Raw genomic sequence first — 14,195 nt, forward strand, 5'->3', positions numbered from 1 at the left:
GGCCATGTTCAGAAACTTATGTGATGTGTGATCAGGCTCCGGAAACAGCGGCACACATTTGTTTACAGTGCCCCTATGCGAAGGAGATTTGGTTCCTGGCTGCTAATTGGATGGGGTGGCCTGCTCACCTGTTGTCGGATCCGGTACAGGGCATAGAGCAATGGTGGCATGAAACTCTGAACCCGTTGACAAGAAAGACGATCAGTGGCGGCGATTATTATATATATCACTTGGAACATATGGAAGGAAAGAAATTGACGGATCTTCAACAATACATCGATGCGGGCGGATCTGATTTTTCAACACATACAGGACGACGTTATGCTTCGAAGAAGGGCATGTGGTACTCCGTTAATATGAGAAGAGCTCAACCTTCCATGATTTCCTTCAATTTCGCTTTGCTACATCATGTGTCTAGTGATTGCTTTTTTCATGTAATTTCCATGTAAAACTTTAATCGAACTTCTCATCTCCTTGAATGAATAGGCAGAGCTCCTGCCAATCTTTTCAAAAAAAAATCCCTAGCCCTTATAAACAAGCCCTTAGATCCCATTTTGAACCTCTTTTACACATAAGGGGTCCCTACCCTTAGGCCTCCTAAGACGCACCCCCAACAGTAATTATTTCTACACACTCTAGCTAGCACCGGTTGCTAGCTACTAGCTAGTATCAGTATCACGGCTCTAATTCTCACCGGTACGAATTCTCTAGCGGTGACATCTTTTGAACCTAACACTACGTTATTAATGAACCACACATGTATTCATACCAGGAAATACTATAATGCAGCAACTAAGACTGATTGGTTTATAATTTGTTGAGGAACCAAATCGAAGGCCAGGGTCCATATGGCTCAGGTTTTGCCGCGCTGCTTTATTTAAAACAGCCAGTGATAAGTTTTGCTAAAGGTCAGGGTCCATGGCTCAGGTCTTTTACAGCAAGTGTTTTTTTTGCCCTCTCGAACAATTAGCGATAGTTGTGTTATTCAAGCTATTAGAGATTTGTTGGCAGAACATGATGCAAAGCCTTTCAATTTGGGAAAAAAGCGAAAGTAGAGGCACAAAGCAATGATTGATCAAAGAACAATGCCATGTACGATATATACCAGTGCTTTCACTTTAATTCTTTTGATGAAATTTATCTTGTCATCCACGCGATTCCATGTTCGATTGGGTACAAGATGTCCATACATATATGTATGCACACATCCAGTATAGCATGGACATATATCCATATGCACTCCACGCAGTCATCATCCAGCAAAGATGATCTTCCTCGCCAATAGCCAACATGATAGCAACAGCACAAATACTAGCTATGCTAGACATGGCTGTGATGCCCTACTCCATCCCTTTGTGCACAACCTCACCGCCTCCTATGCAGACCAGAGAAATGAGTCCACCATGGTGTTCACCTCCGTCGTCATGTTCATGCTCGCCGCGCTCTTCTTCAACCTAAACCTCTTCAGCCGGCTCTCCGACGTGAGCGCCATCCTCAACCCCACTGTCCGGCTCTTCCTCTCACCCTCGCTGTCCCTCTTCCTCCCCGTCATGTCGTACCTCTTCTCCGAGGCCAAGAACGAAGGCGCTGCCTTTGCTGCTGCTAGTTACAGTACTAGCTCCAGTTACAGTCGACAGCTTGGTGGTGGTGCTACCGAGCTGTCGCTGCGAGCCCGGACGATCCTGATGTGGATGCTTCTTGTGGAGCTCCTCCGCAAGAAGGTGGAGGCGATCCTGGTGAGCGTGGGTGCGCAGTCCTACTCGAGCACCATCGACCGCGCTTCCCGCATCGCTTGGCTGGGCTACCTCGTCTTCTACAACCTGAGCAGCACCGGCAAGAAGGCAATCTATGGCACCTTATGGGTCCTCGCTGCTGCGAAGCTGCTGCAGAGGGTCGCCATCAACGAGCTGCTCAAGCGTTCCTTCGCCTACGGCAAGAACGCCGAGCAGCTCAGCTGGTACATGGCCCAGATTATTGAGAAGCAAGACCATCAGCTGCAAGAAGTTGGAGACGATGGAGCAGAGCTATTGAACAAGTGCAAGTACGCTGTTATGGGAGAGGAGGACTTGGAGATGAAGGTTAGCCCCATGGATGGCTATCATCTGGAGCTGAAGGATAATGTCGTCGTCACGGTTGGCGATATTTGGACACAGGACATGGGCGACCTACTCCAACAAGATCCAAGTATTAAAAGGCTATGCCTCTCCTTCGCACTCTACAAGCTGCTACGCCGGAGGTTTGAGGACCACCCCATCACCGACGTGGAAACCAGCAGCTGCCGGAGCCTTATCTTCAGAGGCCTGCTCAAGGAGCTGCTGCGAAGCACAGAGGTTGCACTGTCAACCCAAAAGGTTGAGGTGGAGCGCAACGAGGACGATCTGAAAGACACGGTGGTCGCAGTTGCTCTGTTCCAAGTGTTCTACGAGGAGATCCAGTTCCTGTGCGAATACTACCACTCTGTTCTACCCGTCGTGCTCTCCAACCCCTTCTTCTTCCTAGCCAATTACATCCTGTTCCCCATCGTAGTATGGGCCTTCTGCCTCCTAACCTTCATCCTCTGCGGCAACGGGGACGTGGTGTACGCGTACCGCAGTATCACTACCGACAACTACATCATATCGAAAGGCACGATGAGGGTCTTTGTGTGCCTCCTGAGAGGAGTCGTCCAGTACCCGGGTGTCCTCTTCACCACCATTGATCTAGCAGTCACTATGCTGCTCCTGCTCACCTTCCTCTATGAACAGGTCTGGGAGTTCCTCGTCTTCATCCTCTCCAACTGGCTCATGGTGTCTCTTCTCTGTGAGTACACCGCCAAGCGCCGCTGGCGCGACAGCCGCATCAGAGCCGGGCTCATCCGCCGCATCCTGTGGGTACGGAGGAAAATGAGCCGGCCCAACCTCTGCTTCAAGCAAGTCTCTGTGCTTGGGTTCGGCCGCCGTCTACCATCCATGACCCTGCCTAAGAAGAAGGCAGTGCCCACGGAAGTGAAGAAGTTCATCATGGATTACATAGTGGCTCACATCCATGGCCACCACGTTGATGCTCCTCTCAGCAATGGCTGGTCCACGCTGCAGAAGTACAGCTCCCATCAGCTCTCAAATGCGTGCGAGAGCAAGAGCGTCGCCGAGGTCATCCTCACCTGGCACATCGCTACCAGCCTCTTGGAGGTGAAGTACCCGCTGCAAAAGAAGAAGAAGACCCCGGTGGGAGCTCATCGTCAGGTGGCGACGACCCTGTCTGGGTACGCTGCTTACTTGGTGGTCTCGCGTCCGGAGCTGCTCCCTGACAACATTGAAGGGACCAAGCGTGTGTACAGTGACACGAAGGACGAGCTCAAGGACGTGTTGGGAGGGTGTTGGAGGTACCATGTGTCTCAGCAAGGAACCCGCTTTGACAAGCTGGTCGAGGTCGCAGAAAGGCCGGAGGAGGAGACGGCGGCGGCGGCGGCGGCCGTGGTGCGCAAGGGGGCAAAGTTGGGGAACAAGCTGATGCAGATGGCGGAAGCAGGTCGAGGGGAGGATCAAGTGTGGGAGCTTCTGGCCGACCTCTGGACGGAGCTGACGGTGTACCTGGCACCGTCGAGCGGCGAGCTTCACGTCAAGGCACACAAGGAGGCCCTGGCGCTGGGTGGCGAGTTCATCACCGTGCTCTGGGCGCTTTGCACGCACACCGGTATAACCAGGCCGGCCGTTGCGCCGTGGGAGGCAACAGCAGGTGTTTCGTGTCATCCATAGTGCATGCCGTGTGCCGTGTCATGTGGGAGCATTTCATTCATTCTTCTGAATGGATGCATTGCCGTGTGGTGTGATGTTCCATGCATGTTCGGATTTTGGTCGTCTGTCTTTCCGGCAGCATCGTGGTGTGGCTTTGATTTCCCTTTTTGTGATTTGCCCGAAATACAATCTGAAATTTGCCATTGAAATAATTTGCAATCCAAAATTTTCCATCGATGTGTCGCTGACACGGTCACAGCTGATGGTGGCAAATTTCAGATTCAAAACACAGTTGCATTGGCACGAGGAGTATTATCCAAAATGTGTAAGTCTCTCGCTCAAGAAAATTGTTATAATCTGATTGACATGGCCGTCCCACTGGATACAAAAATGGAGAAAACAAATATTCAACATGTTCACAAAGTGTGGCCTTTTGATATGATACTTTGTAATAAATTCTCTTGATGTTGACCCATTTTCAAACTCCATTTTTTTTTTGTTCTGGCAGTATGGTTCGTAAATAGTACCGGTAGTCTCAAGTCAACATCCCTGCCAGCTTATCCGAGCAGCGGTAGGGATAGTTTCAAAGGATACCCAGCCCTGGGCGCTAAGCATGAATAGGAGACAGTGATACTTCGTTATCCTTGTCGGGTCTTAATTAGAGCCGGCAGCGAGATATTTGATTATGCCGGTTTAGCCGTTTAGGAAACATCCCACATTTGAAAATAGTAAAATTTGCTCTCTCTTTTGTCCAAAGGAAATAGTATAGAAGCACTTCATGCTCCTGGGCATGGTTACGCTCTTGCATTATTTGTATTGTGCATGTGCATGCGCTGTACATACATACATACATACATACATACATACATACATACATACATTAGAAATCTAAGTATTTTTAGTATATTTTAATTCCAAAATTAAGCATGTAAAATATTACCATGCACAAGTTGAGTGATTCAGTGATAACAAGATACGGGCAAATGTTCATGTTAAACAACACTTTAAGCATGATCAATATAAAATAGAGAAGGACTAAAATGTACCCAAGGGAGGGGCCGTTGCCGGAGGCATTGGCTGCTCCGTCATCAACTGGAATAGACATTCTATTCGGTTGACCTTAGCTGATGTAGCCAAACAAAGTTGATGCCGTGTCGAGTTGATGCAGTGAAGTCCCTCGAACAACACTAGTGCCGTAGCAGGAAGAAGTTGAAGTAGTCATTCTGGAAGGCCGTCAGGCGTAGTCGTTCTCAGCAGAAAGGGAGCGAGCAGTTGCGTTCAACGCTCCCTAAAAACCTAATCGCCTGCCTATTCCGAGTAGGATCTTCAACGGAAGACGTGGTTCCGGAGGCTCTGCTCATACTACTTCAGTGCGTGTAGAAACTAGTAATGGGAATGAGGAATGCACGATGGAACCAGGAGCAAGGAAACCATACAAACTCTTTAAGCACCAGAGATAGGTACAAAAATTGATTCTTCACTGGAATGAGTCATGATCTTAATGATGGGAATGGATTGGAATGCACGTGTTTGCTTAAATATTCATTTACCTCTTTTCATTTGTAGTCATGGCGGACGAACCTTTGGGCACACCTGCTTGATGGAGATGGTGTACGTGAGGGCTGGCAGGAATAAAAAAACAAAGTCTTGAACATGTTCATACCGAAACAAGAAAGATGTATGGACAAAAGTCTTGAAGAGCATCCGGCTGGTTACATAATTTTTTAAAACTTTTGGCACAACCAAAATAAGCCTTTAACTTGCTTCACCGTAGCCCAATATCAGTTTGTTGAAGAGCATCTCATTTGGGAAGAAGCTAATTTGTAGTTCATTTTGTATTTAAACAAAGAGAGCCAGAGGGGTATAAATTTGACATTTTGATAAGCTTTTCCTTTGTCATATTTCGTTCAAATTTCAGCCGTGTCTTTCAAACACTTCTGCCCGGTTACCACTACCGGCCACACAAGGGCTCGCTAGTCGCTAGTCGCTCCTCTGCTTCCTCTCTCGTCTCGTCCCCTCTCCACGGGCCACAGTGGCGGCAAAGCCCTAAAATTTCAAAATTCAATGGCCAAGAACCCCAAGGCGGCCGACAACCGCCGCGGCCGGCCTCCCACCAGAAGGTCCCAACCCCGCCGCGCCAAGGCGGCCCCGGTGGCCTCCTCCTCCGTTGACATCGAGGACCTGGCTCCCTCAGTGACCGTGGCCGTAGCCGCCGCCGCCCCGGCGGCGCTGCGCGCGCAGCTGCTGCGGTGGTACGACGCGCACCGGCGCGACCTCCCGTGGCGACGCGCCAGCGGCGGCGAGGAGGAGAGGGCGTACGCGGTGTGGGTGTCGGAGGTGATGCTGCAGCAGACGCGGGTGCCCGTCGTCGTCGGCTACTACGAGCGGTGGATGGCGCGGTGGCCCACCGTGCGGAGCCTCGCCGCCGCCACGCAGGAGGTGAGCAATACTTGGTACATTGGGCAAGAGAGGAAAAGGCTTCAGATTTGTAGGAAAGATTCGACCTTTGACCCGAAAATCTTGTTGTGGGTAAATGATAATCGTGTTCTTGATTCGTGGCTGTGGTTTGATGCTTGCCGCAGGAGGTGAACGAGATGTGGGCGGGGCTCGGCTACTACCGGAGGGCTCGATTTCTTCTGGAGGTGAGTTGTGCTCGTAATGGATTGATGAGGAAGGGACTGGGGCGTATCTATCAGAAGGTTGGGGCTTGCTTGGCAACCATAGCTGCTGCGCGCATTCCCTGTTCGATGTTTTGCCTCAGAGAGCCTGGAAGATTAATTCAGAGTTCCATTTCCCTTTAAATGAAAGAAAAGAAATCTGAGCAGTAGTTCATGATTTGCATTGCATTTCAACTAATTGTGAGATGTCATTATGTTACTTCATCTGGTGATCGGGCATTTTGGGCAGTTTGTCAGGAATTTAGTATTTCTTTTAGGGCAAGGAATTTAGTCTTTTGGGTGACCTTCCTCTGTCTTTTTGCAGTTACCTTTAATTTAACAGTATTGTTGTCTCTAGTACTACGAATCAAGGATGAAGTACTTCTATCTGTGGTTTATGGTTGATGTTCTTTGTGTTGGGGAAACAGGGAGCAAAACAGATCGTGGAAAAGGGGGAGTTTCCTCGCACAGCGTCAGCCCTTCGCGAGGTTCGTGGCATTGGGGATTACACGGCAGGAGCCATCGCTTCTATAGCCTTCAATGAGGTTGTCCACAGTTTACCAACTCGTGATAGAGTGTGTGCGTGCGCGCGCGCTTTCTCAATTCCTTTTTCAAATGATTTTTGGCCTTTCTTGTTGTTACAGGTTGTCCCTGTTGTGGATGGAAATGTGGTACGAGTGCTCAGCAGGCTTCATGCCATTGCTGACAACCCAAAAAAATCCTCAACAATGAAGAGATTCTGGTTAGCAGCACTGTACACTCCTTAACTTAAAGAACTTGAGTTCATCTGGTTTGTTGTCTGTTCATGGTAGAATGCTTATTACAATGTTGGAAATTTTGCAGTAAACTAATTTCATTTATTGTACTTTGTCCTGTTTTCTTTTTTGCACTGAACAATAGGCCTTAATAATACATTGCATTGTGCTGTACAGTTGAAATGAAAATGTACATAGTCGATCTCAACTTACAGTTCTGACTTGCATTTTCCAATCACCTCCTAAACTTAGTGCAAACTTTACCATAGTAGGACAGGTAATGATACAGTGATCCTGATTCTCCTATAACCACATTTTTTGCTGTGAATCCAATTTTGAATTGGGAAGCTTTACACCAATCTCAGAACTTGCACAATGTACATTTTTTTTCATCATAGGGAGCTTGCAGGTCAGCTGGTTGATCCTTTGAGACCAGGGGACTTCAACCAAGCAATGATGGAATTAGGAGCAACATTATGTAGCAAGACAAAGCCTGGTTGCACTGGATGCCCAGTCTCAAGTCACTGCCAAGCCCTTGCACTTTCTCTGGAAAACTCATCAGTCCAAGTTACAGACTTCCCACGAGTGGTTCCAAAGGCCAAACCTCGGAGCGATTTTGCTGCTGTTTGTGTTGTCCAGATTGCACAAGGCTTGGGAGAAGAGGTGACAGACACAAAGGGCAATGACGATCTCTTTTTGCTGATCAAGAGACCAGAGGAAGGCCTACTTGCAGGGCTCTGGGAGTTCCCGCTGGTCCTTGTGGATGAAGGGAAGACCGATTCGCTGAACAGGAGGAAAGCAATGGATAAGTATTTGACAAGGTTGCTTAGCATCGACATGGGACGAAAATCCAATGTGATCCTTCGGGAGGATGTTGGTCAGCATGTCCATATTTTCTCCCATATTCGCTTGACAATGTATGTGGAACTGATGATTATTAATCTCAAAGGTAAGAGTTTGTTGATTTTCGTCACAAAAAACAATTTATGTTCCTTGTCTTACTTTCCTGTCTTGCTTGCTAACTAACTACATTGTAGATGGTGTGGATCGACTATGCAAAAAGGAAGATGATAGCACAAAGTTGAAATTCACTAACGAGTCCTCAGTGGAGTCCATGGGATTAACATCTGGTATTCGTAAGGTAATTGCAACTGGAGTATTTACAATGTGAAATCGCACTAAATCTAATCAAAATTAATGTTTGGCTTCATTTCAGGTGTACAACATGGTCAAGGCTTTCAAGGAGAAAAGGCTCTCTGTATCGGAAAGAGGTCAAGTACCCACGAGGAAAAGGAGTAGACGGTCAAAGCAGTAACCCAGGCGGCCAGGCGACTATGGAGTAGAGACGGCTAGTGTAGTAGAAACTGCAGCTTGTAATTGTTGATGTCTATTTTGTTGCATGCATCTGAAGAGCTGAACTCTAAAACTGCTTATCGCTGCAAGCATGCTGGAAAATAGAAAGCCGGTGGTTCGTTGCGCAAATTATCTGCAACTTTTCCATTGCACTTTATGCAGTCTTCTAGTTTGCACACGATTCATTTTGACTGCCCAGAGAGAGAGAGAGAGAGAGAGAGAGAGAGAGAGAGAGAGAGCCTGTTAATACAGATCATATGGATAAACAGAAGTAGAAAGCTGGTAATCAGCCAGCAATCACATTTATTTTGCGATGACATTGTTTGTCCAATAACATGGACACATGGTACAACTGATGAAATAGCACGAACCAACCACACAGGCTTCAACTCAGTAATTCACACATAACAGTCATCTGCGGCAGCTAGGCACGAAACAGTAACAAGTACAGCTACAAGAAATACACCCTGTTGAAAGTTGAAACAAATGGACAGTGGCATTGTGCACTGTTACTACCAAACTAGATCATTCCTGGAATGGAGTGAGATCAATCTTGAACGGCTTCTTTCCCTTGGTAACTCGCTTCAAGAGAGGGGGAAAAAACGAAGGTAAGATTACTGAGAGATTTGGCTTGAATGTACTGAATGATGTTAAACTTACAGCAATTGCTAACAATTCCTCCAATAGTTCCTCCAAATTGCGCAATGGCTAAGAAAAAGAGAAGAAAACAAATAGCATGTGTTTATATGATAAACATCATGAGCACTGGTATGTAAAGTGAAAAAGATTCATGGTGAAGTGAATTATACCCATTGGGTTGGGCCATCACATGGCGCGTTCAAGGGATCATCATGTACCTGTGGGATTATGCAATAAAGTAGATTTAATTTAGATAATTTCATTTAATGTTGAGCATAACAGCAGATTCTGTTAAAAGTAACAACATAGCTTGCTCAGTTTCTTTATATTCCTTTATGTTTTACCTCCATGAAAATACCATCAACACCAACAGCAACAGAAGTTCTTGCTATGCATGGTATTAGTTCTCGTAAGCCCCCGCTTGCAACACCTCCACCATCAAGCTTACAAAATAGAACACAAAATGCCCCAGTTTAATAGAAACAAACACCCACCAAAATAACAAGAGTTCATTATGAGCTAGTCGCCTAGTCCTGAAGTTGTAAAGTGAAAAAAAACCCTTATGTTTTAGTGGGCTGGTTTTGGTACTAGGTAAATGTTCAACAGAATAGTGAAACTATTAGAAAGATCGAAAGGCCCCTTTCATATAATATTACATATTCTTATGATTATGGTTATCCGATGTAGAGATGGTCAAGGTTGGAACACCATGGTGCTCTAAAAGCTACAAGATGAATTGTATGCAATTTCACATCAGATGATTTGCAAGTGGTAAAGATACCTTTCTTCCAGCTGGTTGTTGTAGAGCATGTGTTATATCAGCTACCTGAAATGCATACCGGTCCATCAATGGTTTATAATCTACACCGTAGTTATTGCTAGCTAGCACACAGTGCAATATTGAAAGGTTTGGCAACAGAACAAAAATGTGAATTTCAAGATCAAAGGCCAAAAATCAGTCACGGATAATAAAAAAACTTTCCCCAAAGCATTGGACATTATTTCTGGAGAGAAGTGGAAAAAGCTCAATCTTAGGTTTTGACAACAGAAGAGCACCAGAATAGTCATCATTCCCACTATCATATTGCATCTATCTAAGATTTAAATAATAAGTTAGTATTTTTTTTTAACTGTTGGCCCACGATAAGAGACCTGTTGAATGCCACAAATATCGATAAGCTAGATGGAAATGTTCAATCAGAAACAAGCTGGATGAGTCTAAAGAGGAGGTGGATTATGCAGTTATGAATGAGAGTAAGGTTCCAATACTTACAACTGGGCAGTTAGCTTCCCTAAGCCACTCAAGATTCCTTGGGTCAACAATTAGATCATCTGCTTGTTCATTGAGATAAATATCAGCCTTCATGGAGCAATGCGGAAATAACTAACAGTAAGCTACTAATAATGTTAGGCATGCATAAGAGATAGTAGGTGCGCTGCTGTGAAATTTATATTTCCTTCTCAGGATCTAAATGAGGAGAGCTGCAGCTTGATATCCAACCGATTGTACTGAATGCTTTGTTGTACGGCAGATGATTTGCATGCAACCCTAATCTATCTCTCACAACTTTAATTGGTAAATTAATGAAATGATGATGCAACAGCATCACATGTTTCAAGAAGAGTTTCATCCCTCGAATGCTACTTGGTTCATCTTTCTCCTTGGCAACGAAACCATCAGTTCATGGTTATGTTACAAGCGTACAACATGTTTGTGTCCAGAAAGAGTAGCATGCCATAGTATGTATGCAATTTGTTTCCTTAATGCCCATGAGCTATATCCATGATTGTTTGCTTTCTCTTTTGATGTGTATATGGGCAATAAACAGAAAAGAAAGAGCCAACAGATGCCTTAACTGTAGCCAAACATGGTACCACGCTCGCAGACCATCACATTTGGATTTCCAGCAAGTCTTATTTTCTCTGCAGAGCTGACCATAACCTGCAAATGTACAGGTTAACTTTGACAAGCATATGCATCAAGAAAAGTAGCACAAATCTGATGAAATAGTTTGCTTTAAGGCTAAACCAGAAGGTAATTTATTAGAACTCCCTCGAGTGATTGCATATCTTGTCAAAAAAAGTTGAGTAATATGAAGACAAATAGACAACATATGTTTGGACAATTGTTTTGCATAGAAAATATCAGACAAATATGCTCAAGTAAGGCTGCGATGGCACATGTTTCATCTTAAAACAAAGGTTATCTAAAGAAATATATGGTAACACTCAAGAAAAAGATAACTGGATTATCACAGAGCAGATGCTCACAGACTGAAAGGGAACTGCTAGTCTCCTTGATCACTTATTAAAATTTCATGTTGATTGCTGAAGTAATGTGAAAATCCAACCAGCTTAAGCCAAGATGTCATTAGTCTCAAGTAAATGAAAATGTCCGGTAAAAGCAAATAGCTCCTTTCTTTCCAAATTGCACCTCATTCATAAAAACCATTGTGCCTTTGTGCAACACTAAATACATGAACCATTTTAGGCTAATAATTCAATCAGTAAATTAGCAAGTAGCTAACAATGCTTGTATTCAAATTTCAATTATACTACCAGCTAGTGATGCACTTACAGAGGATGCACAGAATTGCCCTTTCTTGATATTGATAATTTTTCCAGTCTTAGCAGCAGCCACAAGAAGATCAGTCTGTTATCATAGTAATATGCTTGCATTAGACATGAAGAACGTGGTGAATATATGTAGAATCATGCCTAAACATATGAAGGTAATGTAGTTTGCTGTAGAAATCTCATTGTACAAATTGTACCTGACGACAGAGGAAAGCTGGAATTTGTATAATGTCAGCAACTCTTCCAACAGCTTCACACTGAGCTTGGAATAAAAAAGGAAAAGTTCACACATGTCTTACTGTTACTGAAATGCAAAGACCAAGTAGCATGAAATAACATTCTTGTTCACAAAAATTGCACAGAGTACAAAAAGAAAATCCTTTTCTACTCCTAATTCATAGAACATGCAAAGATCTGCTGCAGAATTTAGCCAAATAGGGCAGCAACACAGCAGAATCTATGAATACCTGGTGGCTTTCGTGCACATCAGTTACAATTGGAAGGTCATATGTTGCTTTCACTTTTTCAAGGATCTGACAAAAGACAAAATTTGTACAAGAATAGAATATCAACACATTATTGCACGTGGAAAGCTACATACACATCACGCAGACATAGACATAAAACCTGACAGAATAAAGGTTAGTGAACTGCCATTGGCTCTTGAACTTGAAGAAATCAAAGGTATGGCTAACTTTTACTAGTTCTTCTCAAAACTTAGGCTAGGCCAAAATAACAAGTGCTGCAAGGTATTTCAATTGGTATTGTTTTGTCACTCCCATAAATCTAGATAATCACTGAAACCAAAAGTACGTACAACACAATTATCATCTGCTATTGCAGAGAACCAAACTAGTGCCCTAAAAAAACTATGACTGCACATGAATTAGCAAGTATTAACTGCATGTGCATTGTACTGAACACCAATGTTATTGAAATTAGGAACTGCCTAGTTTGAAGGATAAAACTGGCTGCACCCTTAGGCCTTCTTCCAGACCAGGACCACGGAAAGATTTCGATGATGTACGATTTGCTTTATCAAAGCTGGACTTGAAGACAAGTGGGATCCCAAGCCTGTTACGGACAACAAACAGAAACAGAACAGGTTCAGATTTAGCTTGTTTTCTTATTAAAAAAACTATGACGATTAAGTTGCTCACTTGGTTGTGATGCCTTTAATGTGTTTGGCCATCTTCAGGACATGCTCCTCCGATTCAATCACATTGGGCCCGGCTAGCAGGAAGAATGGTTTGGCAGCCTGTTGCAACACTCAGATGGTTCAATCCTTTGCATAGAAATAACACGGCACTCCAAACATGATTACTCTAGTAACAAGTATCACTTGTATGATTGGCAAACTAAGAAACAAACACGGTGCCTGAAATATCATTACACTAGTTTCAGCCTGTATCATTATATGATGGCAAACAAAGAAACTATCACGGGCACAAGGGTACTCTCAAGGCAGCAATCCTTTTTAAGTACACCACATTGATTGCTATCGCTTATCAGCTCCAAGAGACCAAGACTATCAATCTTAACCACAGGAAAAAGGACAGTGGTGAGGATCCAACGATTCCAACCAAGATTCATGCCAGCAAAGCAACAAGCGTTGCTTCCACATATTCGCTGGGAACAGAGGGGCGAAAAAAAAGAGAGATCTGTACCCGCGAGAGCACGCAGTGTGATCGACGAAATGCCGCAACCAAGCCAGCGATGATAAACACAAAAGGCAGTTGCAATGCGCACCTTGAGGCTGTCGAATAGCGCGACGGGCGGGCCCTCCATCCTCCTTTTCCTCGCTCCCTGCGCGGGGACAACCTAAGATCAAGGCCACCCCTGTCTCTCAGTCCGAGAACTCGCGAGAGAAATGCGGCAGAATCACGAGGGAGAGGGAGACAAAAAAAGCGAGATTTCCCCAATGAGGAGAACTATGAGAGGGAGAGGGAGGAGGATGAGGAGCACGAACCGGGGAGAAGAGAGATCGGAGGGATCGAGATGCGAGTTGGGAGCGGGGAGAGGCGCGGGAGGAGGAGGGAGTGGAGTGGAGAGCCGGAGCGGAGGACGGACGACAGCGACGGCCGACGGGGGAGGAAATAGACGGAACGAACCCCGATGTTCTGACGTCGCGTACGGACAGGCCTCGTGCTCCTCGTGCGTTTGGCTGCGGCCCAGTCCCGCCCAACAGAGGCTTAGTTCCAAAATTGGAAGCGGCAAAATTTGTATTTTAGTATAAATATGCAACTGTAGTATTTCGTTTGTATTTGTGAATTATTGTTTAAAGAGATTTAAAAAATTCGTCTCGCAAAGTACAACAAAATTGTGCAATTAATTTTTGATTTTGTCTACATTTGTATGTACCGCAAGTTTAATGTGATGGAGAATTTTCTTTTTGCCGAAAAAAGGGTAACTAAATAAGACCAGAATGGTACAGCAGCGTAGCAGCAGGTGAAGAAGAGGCATGGGAGAAGCAACGAGGATATCTTATTTTATTAGCTAGC

At 44.9% G+C, this 14,195-nt stretch overlaps 3 protein-coding genes across 3 annotated transcripts; 2 read left to right on the top strand and 1 right to left on the bottom strand.

The window, feature by feature from the left end:
* The first annotated feature begins 1,043 nt into the window (after window positions 1–1,043).
* LOC117847461 (uncharacterized) lies at window positions 1,044–3,925 on the top strand. Its single transcript, XM_034728677.2, has one exon. The coding sequence runs from the start codon at window positions 1,266–1,268 to the stop codon at window positions 3,732–3,734; it is 2,469 nt and encodes an 822-aa protein (XP_034584568.1). The 5' UTR covers window positions 1,044–1,265; the 3' UTR covers window positions 3,735–3,925.
* A 1,770-nt stretch (window positions 3,926–5,695) lies between these two features.
* LOC117849830 (adenine DNA glycosylase) lies at window positions 5,696–8,607 on the top strand. The gene is made up of 7 exons (XM_034731533.2): window positions 5,696–6,152; window positions 6,296–6,355; window positions 6,799–6,915; window positions 7,015–7,112; window positions 7,524–8,074; window positions 8,163–8,266; window positions 8,342–8,607. Exons 1-7 carry the CDS (start codon window positions 5,778–5,780, stop codon window positions 8,438–8,440), a joined length of 1,404 nt encoding a protein of 467 aa, XP_034587424.1. The 5' UTR covers window positions 5,696–5,777; the 3' UTR covers window positions 8,441–8,607.
* A 143-nt stretch (window positions 8,608–8,750) lies between these two features.
* On the bottom strand, window positions 8,751–13,822 carry LOC117849831 (2-dehydro-3-deoxyphosphooctonate aldolase). The gene is made up of 14 exons (XM_034731534.2): window positions 13,664–13,822; window positions 13,444–13,515; window positions 12,855–12,952; window positions 12,672–12,768; window positions 12,162–12,227; window positions 11,892–11,951; window positions 11,696–11,770; window positions 10,975–11,059; window positions 10,391–10,449; window positions 9,899–9,943; window positions 9,462–9,560; window positions 9,288–9,335; window positions 9,139–9,186; window positions 8,751–9,060 (listed from the first exon to the last, which is right to left on the bottom strand). Exons 2-14 carry the CDS (start codon window positions 13,480–13,482, stop codon window positions 9,004–9,006), a joined length of 876 nt encoding a protein of 291 aa, XP_034587425.1. The 5' UTR covers window positions 13,483–13,515; window positions 13,664–13,822; the 3' UTR covers window positions 8,751–9,003.
* Between the last annotated feature and the right edge of the window lie 373 nt (window positions 13,823–14,195).

This window comes from Setaria viridis, chromosome 3 (genome assembly GCF_005286985.2).
Source record: "Setaria viridis chromosome 3, Setaria_viridis_v4.0, whole genome shotgun sequence".
Taxonomy (NCBI): Eukaryota; Viridiplantae; Streptophyta; class Magnoliopsida; order Poales; family Poaceae; genus Setaria; species Setaria viridis.

Coding starts and splice junctions, on each gene's coding strand:
- LOC117847461 (XM_034728677.2), top strand. CDS start 1,266: ATGATCTTCCTCGCCAATAGCCAACATGATAGCAACAGCACAAATACT.
- LOC117849830 (XM_034731533.2), top strand. CDS start 5,778: ATGGCCAAGAACCCCAAGGCGGCCGACAACCGCCGCGGCCGGCCTCCC. Junction 6,356..6,798: donor GGGCTCGATTTCTTCTGGAG/GTGAGTTGTGCT, acceptor TTGGGGAAACAG/GGAGCAAAACAGATCGTGGA. Junction 6,916..7,014: donor CTTCTATAGCCTTCAATGAG/GTTGTCCACAGT, acceptor TTGTTGTTACAG/GTTGTCCCTGTTGTGGATGG.
- LOC117849831 (XM_034731534.2), bottom strand. CDS start 13,482: ATGGAGGGCCCGCCCGTCGCGCTATTCGACAGCCTCAAG. Junction 12,953..13,443: donor CGCTATTCGACAGCCTCAAG/GTGCGCATTGCA, acceptor GTGTTGCAACAG/GCTGCCAAACCATTCTTCCT. Junction 9,944..10,390: donor GGGAAGCTAACTGCCCAGTT/GTAAGTATTGGA, acceptor TATGCATTTCAG/GTAGCTGATATAACACATGC.